Here is a 20,898-nt window from a genome sequence, read left to right on the forward strand (position 1 = left end):
AGTGACACCTGCTCTGACACTGTGGATTGGAAGAAGACGTGAGGGATCCAACGAATCACAGCAGCCCGAGCGGCCGGAAGGCGGGAATATATCCTGCTCAGCAAATCTCGAGACGAATCAGACGTTTGATTGACGGATACAGATTTAACTGTTCACGGTCTGCTTGAGGTCGGAGATAACCCAGTGAACGAGGTAGCGAATTCGAGGTCGCAATTTTAAGCATTAGACAATACGGTAATTAAAAAAAACTAAAGCGAGAAAGAAATTTTGTTTTTCTAACATATGTAAGGACAGTACTGCATGTGAAATCTGCCCTGTATAGCTATCTGAACATTTTCTCCCTGCTGTATTTCCTATTGAATCCTCACTATAACAATGAATACATGAATTGGCTAATTTTCTCATTTTATTTCCTAAGCTCATTTAGGTCGACTATGCCGTTGCAGGCCTTCTCATTTCCTCTCCCAGAAACTCGATTCTTTAAAGCAGGGAGTTTCATCTACAAGTTCACGATCAGAGGAGGCTCCAGCTACAGGCAAGGCAGTGTTATACACAGTGTTTCGTACTCAGGCTCTAGTTTATATGTGTACAGCTCAGAAAAATGAAAGGAAGGCTTTTTAATCAGAGTATAGCTTAATATTAGCTAAACTTCAGCAATATTGATGTGGTCAGTTAAACAGCAGATGGGGTTGTTAATTAGTTTCAGCTGCTGCAGTGTTAATGGAATTAACTAAAGGTTCACAACAACTGGGCGACAATAAGACAACCCCCAACACAGCAACGGTGTTAGAGGGTGGACGTCACTGACATTTTTCCCCTCCTGATCGTTTGTCACTATTTTTTTAACTAGTTTTGCATCTGGCTAGTATCACTGTCACTGCTGATAGCATGAGTTGATACCTGGACTCTACAAAAGTTTCACAGGTAGCGAGACTCCTCCAGGATGCCCCGACATTCTCGGGCTTGCATACAAGCGCGTAGGGGCCATGCAAATTACTGGGTACCATTTTGAGTTGCTCCAATGAAATTTCGGCCCATTTTCAGAGTTTTTCGAGTTCAGTTACTCTCTAGGTTGATAATTTTCATTTTCAGGAAATTCTGCATGCTTTCATTCCTAATACACAACTCAGTCAATATCAGTATAGTTATCAAGCATCGTAGTCACAGTGAGAGACAACTGTAATGCTAAGCGCCTTTAAACCGAGCGTCTCTTTAGTCTTCTACTAAACAAGGCTTTGTTTGAGATCTGATGTGTTTTCAAAGTGTTCCTGTGATTTTTGTGATTAGTGCGTTTTGCCTCTCTTCAGTATAGAGAATGAACCAACGTCACATCCCCACATAAAAAAGCAGAAATAAACATGGTAACAGTCGAATCCTAATTGTGTGCTAGTGAAGACTTTCTTGTTTGCTCGTTTCTTAGTAGTCTTTCTCCAAACCAGAATGAGCTTTACTAGCATTTTCAGCTATGAAATAATTTAACTGTGTCTAAGCCTGAGACGATTCCACTTCCACGTGTATGTCTTCAAAGCAGAGCAAACCTGCAGCACAGCTTCAAATCAGTACACGCGCTGCAGAGAAAGTAAGGATTCAGGTTGCACCTACCTTTTTTCTTCTTGCCACGTGGGACATCCCTTTTCCTTTGATAGTCTAAGTTCTTTAAAGCACTGTAAAATGTTTTCAATCCCCAAATCAGTTGGGGAAACAGCTGTGCTTCAAGCTTTGATGATTTCCGTGCTTTTAATGCCACTCTTTATAAGGGTTTCTGTTATATATCACGATATATGATTCCTGGCAGTTATTTTGATCAGCAAAAGAGAAACATATCTCACTGGAGCTGTATGTCTATATTCCAGGATAATGCCCCATAATAAAAGTCTGAGTGATCCTTGATTCTGCCTTAAAGCTATTTTCTGTTATTTAAAATACAACATACATGTTTTTTTTACACATTTAAAGCCCTGCAGCACTTAACCGTTTCTATTTCTGTCAGGACAACTTTAATCAAAATATTCTCACCACAGTGTGTCATATTTGGTCGTACAGTATGGCTCTGCTCTGGTGTCCACCCATACTCTATCAAAGCAGCAGCAGCAGAACCTCAGTGGTAACAGAGGGGGTGGAGGTGGGTTGCAAAGAAGCTTGCAGTCATCGAAAACTATTCATGCTGAAATGGTTTAAATAGCACAGTTCGTATGGGAATTCCAAGCAGGATGGCCAGGTTGATAAAAAGCCTTTAGTGACACGATAGATATTATATTTAACCTTACTGCTTTTGTAATAAGTTGACAACTTCTTTAAGAGAGAAACTTTATGTGAGCATCAAATGGGTGTGTCTCAACAGCCAACAGGATGTTATGGGAGAAGTCGCCTTCAATCAGGAATTAGAGGTAATTGTGGATCCTTCTCAGCACCCATGTGTTCTTTCACACACTGTTCTTTTTTAGATCCTCTTTTCATGTTTGTGCCTCTTCTTCTCTGTTTTAAGGAAATTATTAGAACCGTTCTTGGCAACCTGGATGACCTTCAGCCCTTCTCCTCCACCCATTACATCATCTTTCCTTGTATCCTTCACCTCTGCATCATCTCTGCGTTTAAGCGCCTTTCATCCCTCAATTTGACCCATTATTTCTCTACCTATGCTACTAAACTGATATAATACAGTCCATAGGTATGTAATAAGGATCACAGAAGTCAAAATGTGAATGGTAGCTCCTGCCTGGTGTATTTTGTTAACTGTAGCTGTCAGATAAGAAACAGTGGGAGAGTGTGTGCAAACATGATGAGATGAATCTGAGCATCTACCCTTTCACTCTTATCCTCTACCTGGAGAAAAACATGCAGAACGGTGAGGGCAGCTGCACGTCTGCTGGATATCTTGCAGCTTTAAAGCTGACGTACTAACATAACACACTATAAAGTAAAGGAAGCTTCAACTAAACTGACTTTCACCTTTTTTTTTTTTTTTAAATTATGTTTTAAGGACAGAATCTGGGAAGAGAGATTTAATTCGTCACCCTTATTTATCTTTTTGTGTCATCAAAAGCAAGATGCAAGCAGAGGCATGGACGAATACTTTATAGAGGTTTATCAGTTTTCTATTCTTTATTTTATGCCACCTTGTTGCTTCTCCTCTGTCCATCTCTTAAGGATGACTCCACTTCATCTGACAGATAAAATATGTCAAATGGCCCATAAAATATAACAATACATCATAACACAGCTATATTGTGCAATACCTAATATTAACTGTTTTCATTTAAAATTATGGCTCCAAAACAAAAAAATTCTTTCCCTGTTGGTTTACACCTGCCTTCTTTATAACTCATCTTTAAGACACGAGGAAATAAGGGAAGGAATCAAAGAGAGAAAATCTTGGGAAATGAGAACAATGATCAAGGATAGTGTTCAGGGATGATGATATCTCATGTCAGTTTATTTGTGTTCTTTCAGGGTCTCAATCAGTGGAGGTGAGTGGATTATTATGTTACTCACAAGAGTACACGAGAGAATGTTTACATTTTATATTCAAACTATTAAACAAAGAAATATATGTTGCTGTGGTTAGTGCCGAAAAGTTCTGCTCTGAACACATAGTTTAAAGTTAAAATCAGTGACTAGATGAAAGGTTGTATGATGTTTTCCTTATAATATAATAGAGTGCAATCAGGTAATACAACAGTACAGTCGAGCTGGGAAGTCATTGAAGCGTCTTTCTGTAGGAGAATGATGTAAGGCAGCACATCCCTTCCATTCCTGAGCCTCAGTTAAAGAGAGATTCACCACTAGAGGAGGCCATACTAAAGGACTTAATCAATGACACGGAGGCCGAAAACAGGGTGGCAGTGACTGGGTGAGTGTTCTCTCTCTACATACATCTCTCACAAACTGCATTTGCTCCATTTGTAACATTTAAAATTGTCTTTGAAAATGTAAAAATTGCATATCTTGAACACTCACCTGGTTCTCTTGTGACAAGTTTTATGCTAATGGAAAACAGCAGAAGTTGCACTTGGTTTGAAGTGAAATGGTGAGCTAGTTGAAGGTGGCGAGAGAGCAGACACATAGTTAGCTACTCCCCTAAGTTGGGCATAATAAACCCACCACATACTTTAACAGGCCAAATAAACGTGAGATGATGGGTGGTGGGAATGAACAAAGAAGTAGAAAAACGAACCGGCAGCAATACAAAGCTGTGGTACAACCTGGAATCGTCTTGGAAAGCGAAGATGGCACAACAGAAGAAGTGGACCGCCAAGTTCACAACGAGACACTCCGAGTTTGGCTTGCTACAATCGGTAGAGACATAAAAGACCTTACGCAAGAGCTAAAAACCGAACTAAGCACTTTGAAAGGCAAACTGAAAAGAGAGTTAAAAGAAGAAATTGGTGCTCTTCAGCAGAAACTTGAGCGCGAGCCAACTGAGCATGTAAACAAACTATAGACGTAGAAGGTGAGCCTCACTGAAGCCCGGATGCACATAGCAGATGGAGTTTTATCTTCAAAGCTGATGTTCGAAGCAGGAAAAATGAAAAAGCGTAACGATTTGAGTGAGTCTAACAAGGACCAAACTGTGATGGCTGGATTACTGGGTCAGAACGTCTCCAAAACTGCTGCTCTTGTAGGGTGTTTCCGTCTGCAATGGTCAGTATCTATTAAAGTGGTCCAAAGAAGAAACAGTGGTGAAACAGAGACAGGGTCATGAATGGCCAAGGTTCGTGGGGAGGCTGGCCTGTGTGGTACGATCCAACAGACGGGCTACTGTAGCTCAGATTGTGGGGAAAAGTTATTATTGGTTCTGATAGACAGTTGTCAGAATACACAGAGTATCACAGTTTGTTTGCATAACCACAGACCAGTCAGGGCAGAGCTTTAATCTCAATGTGTAACATACCGACGATGTGTCACACCCCTAGGTGTCACATAGTAACGAGAAAGGTACCCTTCCGTGTCCTTATCAAACGCTTTGTGTTGTCAATTGAATCCAATAGAAACATGCTGATAATTTGTCACAGTCATCGGTATGTTCCACGTTGGGATGAGAGCGTGTTGGTCAGGGTGTCCATGGTGGCCCCTGTCCACTACTGAAAGTACCAACAATGGGCATGTGAGGATCAGAACTAGACCACAGAGCATTAGGGCAAGTGGCATGGTCAGATTCCACAGCACACCTTCACGGGTCTGGTGAAGTCTGTGCCTCGACAGGTCAGGGCTGTTTTGGAACCCAAAGGGGGACAGATTTGACTGGACAATTTAAATCGGACCAACACAACAACAACAACAAAAAGCTGTCCAGTTCTGCTTCCTCTAAATTAGATCCAGCTCTAGATTTAAAACCAATGCAAACTGCAGAATAACATTGTTCTTATCCTGACTTCATGGATTAATCCGTTTGCTCCCTGTACATTTTATAATTGATTTTAAGATAATAATAACTTCTAAAGCACGCCCGGACCTGCCCTCTGCTTCATCTGAGCCAGTCACAGCGTTAGATCCACGGATGGAGCCTTTCCAAAGTCAAGTTTTCAGTCTGAAGGTCATCATCCTTTTTCAATTGGGGCCTTAGAAGAGGACATAAAGCTTGTAGAGTCAGTTCCTTTAAGGACTTGCTTTTTATGTGATGACATCTTTTTCTCACTTTTTTTCTATTGATTAACATATTTTAGTCTTCTGGTGTATTCCTTTTTTATTTAATCGTTATAATTATTATTGTTATGATGATTATTATTATATAGGATCGGCTCATAGCTGACATACTTTTGGCTATCTGGAGGACTGCACCAATGCACATCTTGTAGCTTCTGTATTGGCTCTGTGTACACGCAGAGCTCGACAAAGGGTCACCCAGTGGGGGCCTTAACCCTCGTTTAGATTTACTCTATTTCAGGTGAAATAAGGTGACTGAGTCACTGAGGTGACTGACATAGGTAAACTTTCTCGGAAAGAAGCCAGTGCATATTTTTGTGTTCTCCTTCGGAGTCCATTTATGTTGCTGTTATAAGACGATGCGAACAATAAGAGGACACTTGTTCATACAAGTATTATACACGCACAGTTTAGGGATCAAAATCAGTGTCCTTGCTCATAAAATCACTAAGTCATTCATTTTGACGACCACTTTGTTTCACACACACAAACGCACGCTTCAGTGGTTCTTGCAGTTATGAAACAGGCAAGAGGCGCCACCTCAATCACTCTGACAGTCAGATCAGTGGGGCGAAAATTATTATTTGAAATGTGTGCACACACATAAACAAGGTCTCGTGTTCCATCTAGTTTGTTTTAACTTATGTAAACAGAAGTGTCTCCTTTTTAAAACTCAGGAAACACACACACACCCTGCAAACGGCACAGCCTCAAGCTTCAGAACCAATTCACAGGAAATAAAATTTCACTGAGATTTTTAAGCCTAGTCTTGAAAGTAGAGATAGTGTCTGTCTCCCGAATCCAAACTGGAAGCTGGTTCCACAGAAGAGGGGCCTGAAAACTGAAGGCTCTGCCTCCCATTCTACTTTTAAATACTCTAGGAACAACAAGTAGGCCTGCAGAGCGAGAGCGAAGTGCTCTAATAGGGTGATATGGTACTACAAGGTCATTAAGATAAGATGGGGCCTGATTATTTAAGACCTTGTATGTGAGGAGCAGGATTTTGAATTCAATTCTGGATTTAACAGGAAGCCAATGAGGGGAAGCCAAAACAGGAGAAATATGCTCTCTCTTTCTAGTCCCTGTCAGGACTCTTGCTGCAGCATTTTGGATTAACTGAAGGAGGGAGTTTTTAGGACTTCCTGATAAAAATGAATTACATCTCTACTGTTTTCCTGTGAAGCAGGATCAGTTATAGTTAGGCTCTCAATTGTATTTTTAACACAAGCCACCATTGGTTCACTTTTCTCTTTTCTGGGCCTTGACTCTAAATGATGGTTATTTTCAAGCCTCTATGTATCTGGATTTAGAAGTTCTTGTTTTTTGCACACAAATCATATAAGCACTGCTGTTTTTAAGATTTCTGGCCAATCGGAAGCTTTCTGAACCAGAAAGTTTCCTTAGTCACAAGAAAAAATGAATAGTTTAGTGCCCTTAAGGGCGCTTGTAGAGTTTCTTTGTACTTGCTCACTGACCTAATATAGTGTGGATGGCAGATTATGTTAGATCTAAAGATGTACAAGGATATTTCATGGAAGGTTGGCTTTTTTTTGACATGTACTATTTTGATAACCAGACACTTGATCCAGTATAAGGAAGCAGTTAATGATGAAGCTTATGCGCAAATTTCATACACAACTGGCATTGTGTAGTTATTTGCTCACATGGCAAAGTACTTCCACTACATTTCTCCCACTGTAATCTACACACTTCCATGTGAGACCCTCGCTAACTCGGTTGTACTGGCTCCCATCAATTTCAGGGTCCACTTTAAGATGCTGTTTTTAACTTTTAGAACTCTGCATGGACAAGCACCAGCATCTTAAAGTGGACATTTACATCCATACATCCCTAGCAGGTGGTTGTGAACAGGGCCTGCCTGCTGTGAACTAAAGGAGGCAGAGCCTTTGCAACAGTGGTGTCATGGTCCTCGGTCGTTGACCCAGCATTTTGTGTTTCATTTTGGTGTCATCTTATGTTTTGTGTTAATTCTTATTTTATATTAGGGCTTAGGGTTTGGGTCTTGTGTTTAGTGCTTTAGTGTTCTCCCTCCTGTGATCTGTTCGTGTCCCTGAGTTTGTCTTTGTGAATTTCCTGTTTTACTTTGAAGGTCTGTTATCACTGTGTCAGCTTGTGTTTTCCTGTCGTCTTGTGAATTAGCATCTGCTGTGCTTCCCTCCTGTGTGCCATTACCTGATTACCTTTTGTGTGTACATATCGTGGGTGTCAGTCTGTGCTCCTTGTCGGTTCGTCTGTGTAACCTGTGTCATTCTGCGTCTTGTGGTCATCTCTACGCCACACTCTGATCTTCCTTCCCAGCTCTTCATCCCCTGCGTACCTCCTTACGTTTTCCCCGGCTGTGACTTTGTGAGTTATGGTTTTGTTATTATTAGTTTTCCCCAGTTTAGGTTCATGTTTAGTTCTGCCCTCGTCTTTTGTTATCGAGCACTGTAAACAAACCTCACTCGCATCTCCACCACTGTCTGCAACTTGGGTCCTCATTCACTCCACCACGGCTGCTGCCCCAGCTGTGACAAGTGGCCCCAGACTCTGGAGATCTCTCACATTGAGCCTGAGATCTGTGGTGTCTTTTAAAAAGCACCAAAAAAAAAAACTTTTTAAACTTGCTTTTGGCAAATAGTTGGTTCTTATTTTGCTCTTTTTTTGTGTGTATTTTATTTATTTCTTGTCATTGACCTAGCAGATTAAAGTTCTTGGACTAACATGTTTTAACAGTAGGTTCTTTATTTGGCCGGACTTGGGTGGTGCTTTCTGTGAAAATAGTAGAACCTACTTAGAGAATGACAAAAGCTCTGATTGTTTGCTGTTACTGTCACAGTGTCAGAGTTTTTAAGAACTGTGCAGACTAGTTACAGTTAGTAGAAATGTAAAAGAAACTAGATGATCTAATAAATGACCAAAGATCTGCCATCAACGATGTGATTCCGGGTTCTGACTTATGGTGATAGAAGTTAGCTAGTTGCTGTGTGTCCCTTAATTTTTGAAAGCCAGCATTAAAGTGCAATACCACTCTCTACTATCTTGGATATGTATATACTAATATGAATACATTCATTTTTTTTAAGCAACATGGTGATCGTCAATATCCCCCCCCCCCCAAAAAAGTCTGCTGGGTTTTTTTTATGTGTGTAATTTGGTCATATTATCATATTTTAAAGACTGCTAGTTCGTTCGAGGCTGGGTGTCATGCCCAAGAAAAAAAATCCTTCAACAATCCCAAAATTTTATCCTGGGATCTGCAGGTAACTGTTGCAACTGTTGTGCCACCTTGCATGCGTCACCAATCACAAAGAAGCTGAACACAAATTTCAAAAGACCAGGCCTCAACGACAGAGATGTTTGCTGTAGTGAGACAGCTGCTCATCAGAAGAACCTCAAAGCAGCTGTAAAGCCAGTTGAAATTTTGATTGCTTGTTCCTCTGCCTCAGGGACTGGGTCAGGTACTTGCATTCACTGATCGTACTACGGTTTGTGAATAATAGCAAAAGCATTTAAAGGTTATGTAAGGCCTTGTTTCTAAAAACTGAAGTAGACATGGAATTGGACTTTTTAACAACATCCTAAGCAAATACGCAAAGGACTGAATGCTGATAGATGGGCTAGATTTAAATCCTATTTTGAATCCTCAAATGTATCACCTTAATCTGTGGAGCCACTATTTGCTTGTTAAAATAAAAAAATCAAAGGCGAACATTTTCCATTTGATGACAAAGGTATCGATCTGTGGTGGCCGAGCGAGCATAACGCACACTTAAACGATCACACCAACACACTTAAATCAGGACAATTATTGCCGAGGCAACCAAAACTGACTGACAGATCTTCTTGTATTTATAATAAAGTTCCTCAGATACTTGAAAGTTGTCTGTGTCTAAATTACAGCAAGTTGGACTTGGTCAGTGAGCACTCTCAGGGAAAGACCAAAGAAGATCCAGGACACGTTGACAAGGTGATCCTTTCCAGTTCGACGTTTTACTCGTAACTTCTGATCGATTCTCACACTCTTCCGTGTAAAATTGAAGCGTCAGTCATTGTTTAGAGTTACGATTCCAACGCTTCAAACTCTAATGTCAGTCTTGTAACACCCTTTCATTTCCTCTCTGACACACACACTCTTGTAGCATCTTTGTCTTTATTGCAGCCCGAGGCTAACATTAGCGCAGACAGGTAGGATAACGAGTGTCATTAAGGTTAATAATAGCATTACATCAGACACAGAACTCTGTAATTGTGTGCATGTGAGAGAGTGGTGATGTGCTTTGGTTTAATTAGCAGTAAAATCCAAAATTACCCCTCTCTCCGTTCCTTTCTCGTTCATGCCCTTTCATCTAACCTGATCCTCTGTTTCTACATTTGTCCACTCTGTCTTTTTCCACCTCTCGCTTCTGTTCCTTTTTTTCCCCTTCAGCATTTGTTTCAAGTGGAAAAAATGATTTAAACTTGTTATGTCAGCCCTTTGAGTTATTATTGTCTTAACGCTGAGAAGGAAGTGTCGATACAAGTCTGCAAGCTTTAAAAAGAATTATGTTCGAACGTTGTGGTCTTGATGATGTTAATGTACATACGAGCTTTAAGAGAAGGATGGCAAACATTTTTATGAAATTAATTTCAATTTAAACTAATGTTGACTGCAAATTTGTGGTTATTTTAAGGCCGTAGTTTGCTTTTTACATGTAGTTTTAGTAACCCAGGACTTGTCTGTGAAGGTTCTCAGTCATCCAGGTCATCGTAGTCAAAGGAGCTTGCAAAGAAAAGTGTCTGGACTTCTTTAAGTTGCTTGAAGACGTTTCACCTCTCATCCGAGAAGCTTCTTCAGTTCTAAGGTCAAATGGTGGGGAGTCCCAGATTTAAACCTAGTGGGAGTATCCCCTCGCAGAGGGACAAAAGGACCCCCTGATGATCCTCTAATCGCCTGAGCCAAGGTGTGAAACTGGGTGTGGGTCCCAATCAGCCAGGGTTTCGGGTGTGTTCATTGTGAAACCTGGCCCCACCTTATCATGCGAATTCCTGAGGTCAGATGGCCCAGGATGTGAGTGGGCGTTAAGGCGTCTTGGGAGGGAACTCAAAACTGGATTATAGATGGCAGACAGTTGGTGTGGTAAACCACCGCCTCTGTTCAAAGATGGTCGCTCACAGTGGACATAGATGGCTTCTTTCACTCCTCTCTGTTCAAAAATTGGATGCCAATGTTCACATTTTGGACAGAGAGGACAGATGGTTTGAAAGAGGAGTGAAAGAAGCCATCTATGTCCACTGTGAGCGACCATCTTTGAACAGAGGCAGTGGTTTACGACACCAACTCTCTGCCATCTATAATCCAGTTTTGAGATCCCTCCCCAGACGCCTTAACGCCCAGTCCCATCCTGGGCCATCTGACCTCAGGAATTCGCATGATAAGGTGGGGCCAGGTTTCACAATGAGCTCACCCGAAACTCTGGCTGATTGGGACCCACACCCAGTTTCATACCTTGGCTCAGTGGATTAGAGGATCATCAGGGGGTCCTTTTGTCCCTCTTTGGGGACGATACTCCCACTAGGTTTAAATCTGGGACTCTCCACCATTTGACCTTAGAACTGAAGAAGCTTCTAGGATGAGAGGTGAAACGTCTTCAAGCAACTTAAAGAAGTCCAGACGCTTTTCTTTGCAAGCTCCTTTGAATAACCCAGGACTTACTGAAAGAATTTTGTGGTCGCATTTGGCTGTTTCTGTTCACCGAAACAGCCAAATGTGCACTTGCTGGTCACCTTATTACTGTTCAGTAAACCTTGCTACTATCAGTTTGGCTCAGCTTTTGCCTTCAGAACTACCTTAATTTCTCATTACACAGATTCAACAAGGTGCTGGAAAGATTCCTCAGAGATTTTTCTCTGAGTCTTTCACATGACAGCATCACATAGTTGCTACACATTTGTTTGCTGAACATCTGTGATGTAAGTCTCCTGTTCCGCCAGATCCCAAATCTACTCTATTGGATTGATCTGGTGACTGTGGAGGCCATACGAGTACAAAGAACTCATTGTCATGTTCAAGAAACCAGGTTGAGATGGTTTGAGCTTTGTGACGTGTTGCGTTATCATGCTGGGAGTAGGCATCAGACGATTGGCTCACTGTGGTTGTGTACCAATGGATGTGGTCAGCAACAGAATTCAGAGAGGCTGTGGCGTTTAAATAATGCTAAAGTAGTACTACGAGACCCAAAGAGTACCAATTGTGTACCACTAACACCAACTTGAGCCATTCATATAAGGCTGGAGGGATCTATACTTTTATGTTTTTACACCACATTCAGACCAAGTTGAATTTTGCTGCAGAAATCAGACTCATCAGACCAGACAACATTTTTCCAATCTTCAATTGTCCAGTTATGGTGACCTCATGAATTGTACCCTCAGTTTCCCATTATTAGCTTACAGGAGTGGTACCTGGTGGGGTCTTCTGCTGCTATAACCCATCTGTTTTAAGGTTCCACATGTTTAGCTTGAACTTCAGCAGGTTGTCTGGACCATGTCTTCACGTCTAAAGCCATTGAGCGATGCAATGTGATTGGTTGGTTACATATTTGAGTTAACAAGAGTTGAAAAAGTGCACATAACAAGTTGGCTGTTGAATGGACCACTGAAAACCTCATACTGGCTTAGTTAATGCATCTCTTCCTATGCCCTTTTGTGGCTCTGTCCTGGTCAATTCACATACTTGAACATTTTAGATTTGTTTTGGGGGTATTTGGGTTTTTTATGCTTTTTGGGGTTATATCACCATATGGGAAAAGTGGTGAAAACAAGTTATAGCAGGTGTGTGTTATTTATCTATATTTTCTTCTCTTTTTTAAATAAAAGCAGCCTGAGATAGTACTGCAGGAGCAGGGGACACCTGTGAGACCAGGATTTCTGAAGCAGCTGGCCAGGTCAGTATGACAGTGCAGTGCCAACACCATCAGTAGAGTTTTTCCTTGAATGCTGCAGGCAGACACAGCAGGGTAACAGTCAGACAGTTAATTGATTTTTTACACCCAGGGGAGAAACAAGAGCTGATTTGTACGGTCGATCTGCTGATAAAATAAGATGTCAAAGATTACAATGGGTTGGGAAGTCCCACTCTGCAGGAATGCTGTAATTCCTGTGCATGTAAGCACAGAAATTACAGTATTCCTGCGAAATGCCTGCTCACAGTCGCCCGATGTCCTTAGGCATATCAAGGACTGACATGAGCATGTTCTGAACGAGCATGCCAAACCATTTAACAAGTCTTTTCGTGGTGGTAATGAAATACGGTAGCAGCTCTGTGGACTGAGCCCAAGAACCCTGTCTTAATGTTATCAAATGTGCATTTCGTTCACTGCAACAATCTCTAAAAGTCTTTGTTTTTTTTCTTTGCAGCCATGTCTTCCCTTTCTCATTGTTCGTCAAAGATCCAGAGAATTAGAAAAGCATTTCCTCAGTAATATTACCAACTGAATTGTTTATTGATATGATGCGTGTACAGTGAGTCAGTGATGAATGAGGTTCATAGGAGCACAAACTCACTCAACATTTATCACTTAATTCAAGGCTGAATTTAAAGTTAAGCTTAGGGATAGAGGTTGTGGTTAGGCATGTTATGTGACCGCTTAAGTTTATTTGTGCGTGGTTGTTAAGAAAAAAAAATAGAAAATTCACAGAAATTATTTTAAAGTTGCAGAATAGAAATTTATTGACATACAGTTTCATTACAAATTACACAGTGCATTGTTCCTCTTTTTCATTTCCAACATTCTTTGGTTTCATCAATAGATATTATTTACAAAATGACTTTAGTTCAGATTCTTAAATATAAATAAATTGTGTACATTCTTTGGTCTCATGACTGTGATTAGTGGTTACTACAAGAATGACATTCCTCATATATTTGAGCTTTACGTTGTTTCCAAAGACGGTATTTCAACTTTTTTGTTAATCGAAGTCAACAAAGACATGACTCGACTGTTTTATCGACTGCTATGTTTTCATTCATTTTATATTAAAGTCATTCTAAATCTGACTTTCGGTTCCTGCGAGTTTGATTATATCTGTGTCCTGACACTTGCTACTGAGTCACAAAGTGTGATGAAAGATGATTGAATTATGAAGTGTTTGCCAAGCCTCAAAGCCCCGAGGCAACACTATAAAAATGTTTAGTTTGTGTGCAGTGTGTGTGTGACAGAATGGTTTCTACAGCCTAAACTCAAAGCATGTCAATCAAGTTTCTCTTACATCACATTTTACACAAAAAAACTAACAGCACATTAAAAAGCGTGAATTTTTCATCCAGTAATAAAGTAGTTAGATCTGTAGCCAGAGAATTTACTGTCTACAATTTCAGGGTGTCGTGGTCATTAGTACGTTTAGTACTGCCGGGAGCTTTTCTATTTTGGATCTCTTGTTATTTCATTTCCTGTTATGCTCATTTTCGATCTTGGACTTTACTAGAGTAGCTTTGCATGAATCACATATCAGATTAATCTTTAATTATCTAATACTGAGCCTTGGTGCAGCCCCTCAGCTCTTCTGCTGTCAGAAATAAGTCGTTTTAGCTCCTCCCCCTCACCTCAGGCTCACTTTGTTCTGATTGGCTGTCTGTCTTAAACAAAAGATTTGAATTGTGTGCTATATATGTAAACTATATATATGTTTATAGCCAAAACTCTGTGCTTCTGATGACCATATTAAGGATGAGTTTAATTAATATGAGCGTCCACCACTAAAGCAAAGTATATATATTTCACAAAATTAAGGGAAAGCATAATAGGTCCACTTTAGTGAAGGAGGCCCTGCTATGAAAGTACCATATTACAATGTCAGTTAAAGTTAATTTTGTTCAAACAAGCCAAAATGGACAGAAAAAGAAAAGTTGTCAGTATTTTACTGCCTACACTGTAACCTGGTTTCTCATTGTGGTTAACATTAGTATGCAGTATAATATCATTGTGTATCAATAGCGTGATTTGCGGCACATGTCACAGCGACACGCCTTCGCTGTCAGGATCTCTATTTCGTTATGGTGACGACCCTGCGGGCAGTCCAGGCGAACTTTGACCTAAGTGAAGAGAAGCCAAAGAAAATGAACAACAGTAAAAATGAAGCAGTAGTTGCTCCTATAATTGTTTCCTCAACATCTCCCACCTCTTACCTTGGCGTCCTTGCTAATGGTGCAGCATCGTGAAGTGGAAGTGATGTTGTGGGTGAAGTTGGAGGCCATCAGTACTGAGTATCTGGATGGAAAGGCACTGGACTCACAGTAGCCCACGCAGGCGTAGACCAGATGGGTGCCTTTACATGTGCCGCGACGGTCACTGCGGATGGTCACGTTGAAGGCTGGAGGAGGGGGAAAAGTACAGGTTTGCAGATCCATGCAGGAATTTAAGACTAACCAATAGCTCACTCCCAAAGAATCATGGTCTTTGATATGCATTCCCACTAAGTCCAAGAGTGCTTAGTTATGTCCCACTGTCATACAATGAAATGCATAAGAGTTCTCAATGTGTACATTTTCTCACCACTAGATATCAGTAGATTGCAGATTCCAATCAACTGAGTTCTGTTTTCTTACCTCTCCCAATTCAAGGCAAGGCAAGGCAAGGCAAGTTTATTTGTATAGCACAATTCAACAACAAGGTGATTCAAAGTGCTTTACAGAGACATTAGAAACAAGAACAAATAAAAAGCATGATTTAAAATTGAATAAAACAAGCAAATAAACTAACTAACTAATTAACAAACAAACAAACAAACAAACAACAGTATATAAAAGCAAAACAGATAAAATCAGAACAGTAGATAAAATCAGTAGTTAAATGTAAGTTTTGAAATTTAAGCTTAAAGTGTGGATTTGGTGCTTTATTCAAATGCAGCTGAGAACAGGTGAGTCTTCAACCTGGATTTAAATAAACTGAGTGTTTCAGCTGATCTGAGGCTTTCTGGGAGTTTGTTCCAGATATAAGGAGCATAAAAGCTGAATGCAGCTTCTCCGTGTCTGGTTCTGACTCTGGGAACTGATAAAAGACCGGATCCAGATGACCTGAGGGATCTGGATGGTTCATACTGGGTCAGGAGGTCATTGATGTATTTTGGTCCTAAACCATTCAGAGCTTTATAGACCAGCATCAGAACTTTAAAGTCTATGCTCTGACGGACAGGCAGCCAGTGTAAGGACCTCAGACTGGACTGATGTGGTCCACTTTTTTGGTCTTAGTGAGGACTCGAGCAGCAGAGTTCTGAATGAGCTGTAGTTGTCTGACTGATTTTTTAGGTAGACCTGTAAAGATGCTGTTACAGTAATCTAGCCTACTAAAGATGAATGCATGGACTAGTTTTTCCAGGTCCTGTTGAGACATCAGATCTTTTATCCTTGATATATTCTTGAGGTGATAGTAAGCTGACTTTGTTATTGTCTTAATGTGTTTTTCTAAGTTTAGGTCTGCATCCATCACTACACCCAAATTTCTCGCCTGGTTTGTGGTTTTTAGATGTATAGATTGAAGTTCTCTGGTGACCTGTAATCGTTTTTCTTTGGCACCAAAGACTATTACCTCAGTTTTGTTTTTGTTTAGCTGGAGAAAATTGTGGCACAACCAGTCATTGATTTCCTCAATGCATTTACCAAGAGCCTGTACAGGGCCTCGGTCTCCTGGTGACATTGTGATATATATTTGTGTGTCATCTGCATAGCTGTGATAGTTTATTTTGTTGTTGTTTATAATCTGTGCCAGTGGGAGCATGTAGATGTTAAACAGAAGGGGTCCCAAGATGGAACCTTGGGGAACTCCACATGTGATACTTGTCTGCTCAGATTCAAGTGCATAGTCCTTGCTACGGTGGCTGCTGTAGGACAAACGGCCAAAAAAACATTCAATTTAGACTGAGCTGATCCGTTTGGACTGAATCCATCCGGGAGTTTTTCCCTATCTGTGGAAGGCTGCCATTTCCACATTTCACCTCACCTGCCAATGCCATGTGAAAAGTGTCCAACTTTATTTACACTGGGAGACGGTATAAAATTTGTGAACAAAAATTTGTGAAAATCATCCCATACAAATCATCATTCTTGCTTCTGAAGAATATTACTGTGGTGATTTGTGAGGATATGCTAAACTTTGCCACCCTTAACTACTGTACTGTCTATTAGCTATTGTTAGCCTCTATCAGCTACTATTTGCTGACAATAATAAAACTTTCTTTGAAGTGACACTGGTGCACTTTGGCGCTTAGTGAATTAGCACTAATATGTTGTGAGAATGTAATGGACACTCAAGCTTAGCATTAGCTGGCGTAATGCTTTGGTGTACTGCAAATGTGGTGGGTCTCTGGCTACATGGTGGAGCACGGTGGTTTCCACCAACTTCAGACCAGTTCCTATGTATTTTTAATGCATGAATTATAAGTTTATGAGAAGGCAGCATTGGGCTGCTCCCAAGTAACCTTAGGTAAATACTGAACCCTAAGTTGCTCCCCAGTGCGTCCATCAGTGTGGGAATGTTAGACAGAAAGCACTTAGGTAGAAAAGGTATAGAAAACAAGTGCATATATGAATGAATGAATAAATGAGACATGTTGTATAAAGCATTTTGAGTGCAGTTAATAGAAGAGCACTATATAAGAACTAGTCCATTTACCTTTTATTACATACCCCCCCTCCCCCCCCCCCCCCCCCCCCAAAAAAAAAAAAAAATGCTGAGTGTACTTTTTAAGTCCACAATGAAAATGTCAAAATGATATTTTGACCTGGGACAGCCTGGCGTCCTGTAGAGTGTACCCAGCTCATGCTATGGCAGCTGGGATAAACTCCAGAACCCCGCGGGGCCGCTGAATTGGATAAGTGGAAGAAAGTGGATGTATGATACTTTGACAAGTACATACAAATTGATTGTGGGACTATTGTTTCTCGGTCATGTTTATAAATGCAAAAGCCTATAAGTCAGTTTAAATCAGACCTCAGTCTCTGAGGTTATTCATCCATGAAAAAGTAAAATACGTTAAAATAAAAAAGATCCAAACCACAATTATGAAAAGTATGGTTTGGCACTGTCAGGATAATGCTGCTAGAATAGGACATAATTTAAGTCTGTGAGGATTTAATGCTAAAAGCTAACTTTGAACAAAAAAGTATATCTAAGTGGACACTGCAGCAACACCGAACTGTTTCCATTCTGGTTGGTGAACCTATATTTGAAGAAAAACACCCAAAATTTGGTTCCTGTTTGGTTTACAGTTTGGAAAGGGGCTACAGTGTCTGCTGAGAAACAGCCCACACTGGAAGAGGTTTGGGAATTGAATATCGCATAAAACTGTGCAGCCAAAGGTGGGGTAATTTCCGTAGTATGAGCATACTGAATCCGCGAATCATCTGTGAATTTCTTCTGGTTACCTCTTCCACAAACTTTAGACCTGGAAACTGAACTATACAGTTCAAAACTTACGGTAAAGGTGACAGCCTGGGGTGAGGACATCGGAGCTCCAACCAATAGAAGAGGAGAGCAGCAGGAGTGAGATCACTGGTAGGGCCAGCAGGCAGAGATGTGAGGTCATGCACAGCGACATCTGAATGGTTCAAACAGAGGGATACGTTAAATGTTGCTACAAGAACCCAGGAAAGAGAAAAAGTGTTTTGTCCCCAGCTTTTAAGGAAATCATGCAAAATGCACAGGGCCAGTGGTTTCCGATCCTTGGCGCAATAAATCAGAGCAGCCTCAGGACGGCTCAGAATGATTATTGCTGCACAAAAGAGTTTTTCAGCTTTGTCTTATTTTATTGCCTGGTTTCCTGTAAAATCTTGGAGAGTTTAACCTCTTTAAGCCGAGCAGGCATTGTTTGGTTTTGAAGAACATGCCAAAAAAAAAGTTGGAGCCAGTCATTACGTCACTTAAATCAGATTTGCATTTGGTCTTCTGGGCCATGAAGAAGCCACGATGCCTTTTTTAAAATCTTCTCAGGATGAACTTTCCCCTCAAATGAATGGCCTCCTGAGAGCCTCCTGCTCTTTCTGCCAAGGTGGTTTCCCATCCTGCATGTCTGCCTGTGTGTCACTCGGTTGAGTAACGGCTGATGTGAATAAAGACAACACTGTCTCTATCTTTACAGTCTGCTTCATTTAACAGGTACCCGCTGACGCACGCACGCACTCCGTTTAAGTTCACAGAACGTACACAGCCACAAATATATATGTCAAGCGCACACGCAGACGAACACAAGTCGCGATCGATGAGCCTGAACATCGTAGGTTTGACGTACCCACCAACTTCACCCACACGTGTGCAAACAATAAAGTCACGCTGCTGACCCCTGCCTCTAAATTTGCAGCTCTTTCCAGCTCTACTTCTGAGAAATCACGACTGTGGCATTGGCAGAAAGGCTTGGGGGATGCCATTAACACTGCCTGTGCAACCAAATCAACAGTCAAGCCGCTTACATATGACCGCATGACAGTAGAAATTTCCCCCCTTTGGGAAAAGTTTTAGGCTTCTCTGAAAATAAAAAAGTAAAAGATAAATATTTAGCTTTAACTTAACCTGTTTCCTTAACCCTAAAGCTCTTCCCGTGAATATGATACACTAAAATAAATACATATTAGTGTGTTATATATGTTTGTTTGTTTTCATGTTACGGACTCCAAAAAACCATTGTGTAAATGATATTCACTTTGCTTAGTTTTGCAAAGATAATTTTGAAAACAAAGGGATACAATTGTAGTCATGACTTTCAAAATAAAACCCCTGCAAAACTCTTTTCTACAAACTGCATCATTTGGATGTATTTTTGAGAAATGCAAATGAATAAAAAATAGCATTTTTTCATATTTATGGATACTTGATATGACGCAAGACGTGCTTTTACCGTGATATGTTTCTTATTATATAATACATGAAAAATCCTCCCACAGCAGGATGTTAGGAAGCGAGAAAAAAGATGAAAGCGCTTCCTTAAAATTTAGTAATGTCAATATAATCTAGTTTGTAGGAAATTAAGAAAGAAAAAAGCACCATTTGATTTAAATTTCTAAGTGCATTAAAGTTTAGATCTGGTGTAAAAAATAAACTAAACAAAAAGGAGAAGGCTCTTACCTGGAGATGCAGAGCTGAGAGTTCTCAAGTGCAGGGGTGTGTCGTCTGACAGGTGTCTGTGAGAGAGTGCTTGTTCTGAGCCTCATGCAGGGATATAAGTAACACAGGTAAGAACGAAGGCACTTTTAGCTCTGGACACGCCCACAATTAGAGAGCTGAGTGTGTCTGAAGCTTTTTTCCTTTTCCTCTGCTCCCGTTTTCTCCTCCTCTGTGGCTGCTCTTTCTACCTGCACGACAAAACTTGTGGTACTGAATTCTCTCTATATTCTAAAATCGAGGTGAACCGTTTTTTCCTGAATGACTTCTTCTTGGAGCGTGTTACCATCCCTTCACCACTCCCTCCCCCTTTGTCTCAGGCTCCCCAGTTTTTAACCTTTTTAAGGGGACCGCTGCTGTGACACAGAGGAAAACTAGATAGGTTTTCCATCAAGCTCACAGCTTTGCCCCACATGCATGCACGGAGACACACACACAAATCACACAGGAAATAATAATGTTGTAGGCCTCGGTTGCCAGTTGATACACAGCACGAGTGAACTGAAAGGCGGACCTCACACAAGCCCATACAGAGTCGGGCTGGCTTTTCCATTTGTGGCTGCCGGAGGAAGGACGGGGTCAGGTCCGAAGATTTTGTGGGTTTGGGTCAACTGTGTGTGTATGTGTTAGTAAGAGAGAGAGACACATGGTAGGTATATTGTATATTGTGGGGAACAGCTGGCTCTGCTTCTCTTCTTCCTCATCATGAACAGAGAGAGTCAGCTTAGCAACCACCCTCATCCAAACTCCAGCAGGTAAAGACATTCTTTTAATAGACTCCCACATTATTAGTTGGATTTTTAACAGCAGCTTCAGCAACATGTCGCTAATGTCCCAAACTGCCAGATCAGACCGCTGATGGCTGTGTAAATCTTTAAAAAGGTTCCCGAGGGATACTTTAATGTCTTTGGTTTTTCATTGAGTTTTATTTAATGCTGTGAGAAAGAATCTGGGACCCGAGTAGACCACTGATGTTAGGCTATACAACTGTGGACCTTTTAAAGCCATCTATGCCCCTGACAGAACTGGATACTGTGCCAGTAGAGACGATTTTAAGAAGTCAATAAAGTCAATAAAACTTAACTTTGGTTTGGGTTCTTTGAACAGATGTTTCTGAGTGAAACTG

The 20,898-nt window shown here is 40.8% G+C and overlaps 2 protein-coding genes across 4 annotated transcripts; one reads left to right on the forward strand and one right to left on the reverse strand.

Moving 5' to 3' along the window:
* Positions 1–26: 26 nt before the first annotated feature.
* Positions 27–13,315, forward strand: majin (membrane anchored junction protein). 3 transcript variants are annotated; one of them, XM_085267220.1, is made up of 10 exons: positions 27–234; positions 419–535; positions 2,342–2,387; positions 2,486–2,561; positions 2,747–2,845; positions 3,451–3,467; positions 3,720–3,850; positions 9,547–9,613; positions 12,502–12,569; positions 13,042–13,315. In XM_085267220.1, exons 2-10 carry the CDS (start codon positions 435–437, stop codon positions 13,085–13,087), a joined length of 651 nt encoding a protein of 216 aa, XP_085123346.1. In that variant the 5' UTR covers positions 27–234; positions 419–434; the 3' UTR covers positions 13,088–13,315. The 3 variants fall into 3 exon arrangements, with proteins under 3 accessions (XP_085123346.1, XP_085123345.1, XP_085123347.1); XM_085267219.1 differs by having other exon boundaries at positions 27–192; XM_085267221.1 differs by having other exon boundaries at positions 27–192; positions 12,505–12,569.
* Positions 13,316–14,611: 1,296 nt separating this feature from the next.
* gpha2 (glycoprotein hormone subunit alpha 2) lies at positions 14,612–18,204 on the reverse strand. The gene is made up of 3 exons (XM_085269599.1): positions 18,096–18,204; positions 14,810–14,994; positions 14,612–14,716 (listed from the first exon to the last, which is right to left on the reverse strand). Exons 1-3 carry the CDS (start codon positions 18,202–18,204, stop codon positions 14,612–14,614), a joined length of 399 nt encoding a protein of 132 aa, XP_085125725.1.
* Positions 18,205–20,898: the final 2,694 nt, after the last annotated feature.

This window comes from Mchenga conophoros, linkage group LG3, assembly GCF_057382185.1.
Source record: "Mchenga conophoros isolate Kocher_MC1m ecotype Shallow Benthic linkage group LG3, M_conophoros_male_GT1.1, whole genome shotgun sequence".
NCBI classification, from domain to species: domain Eukaryota; kingdom Metazoa; phylum Chordata; class Actinopteri; order Cichliformes; family Cichlidae; genus Mchenga; species Mchenga conophoros.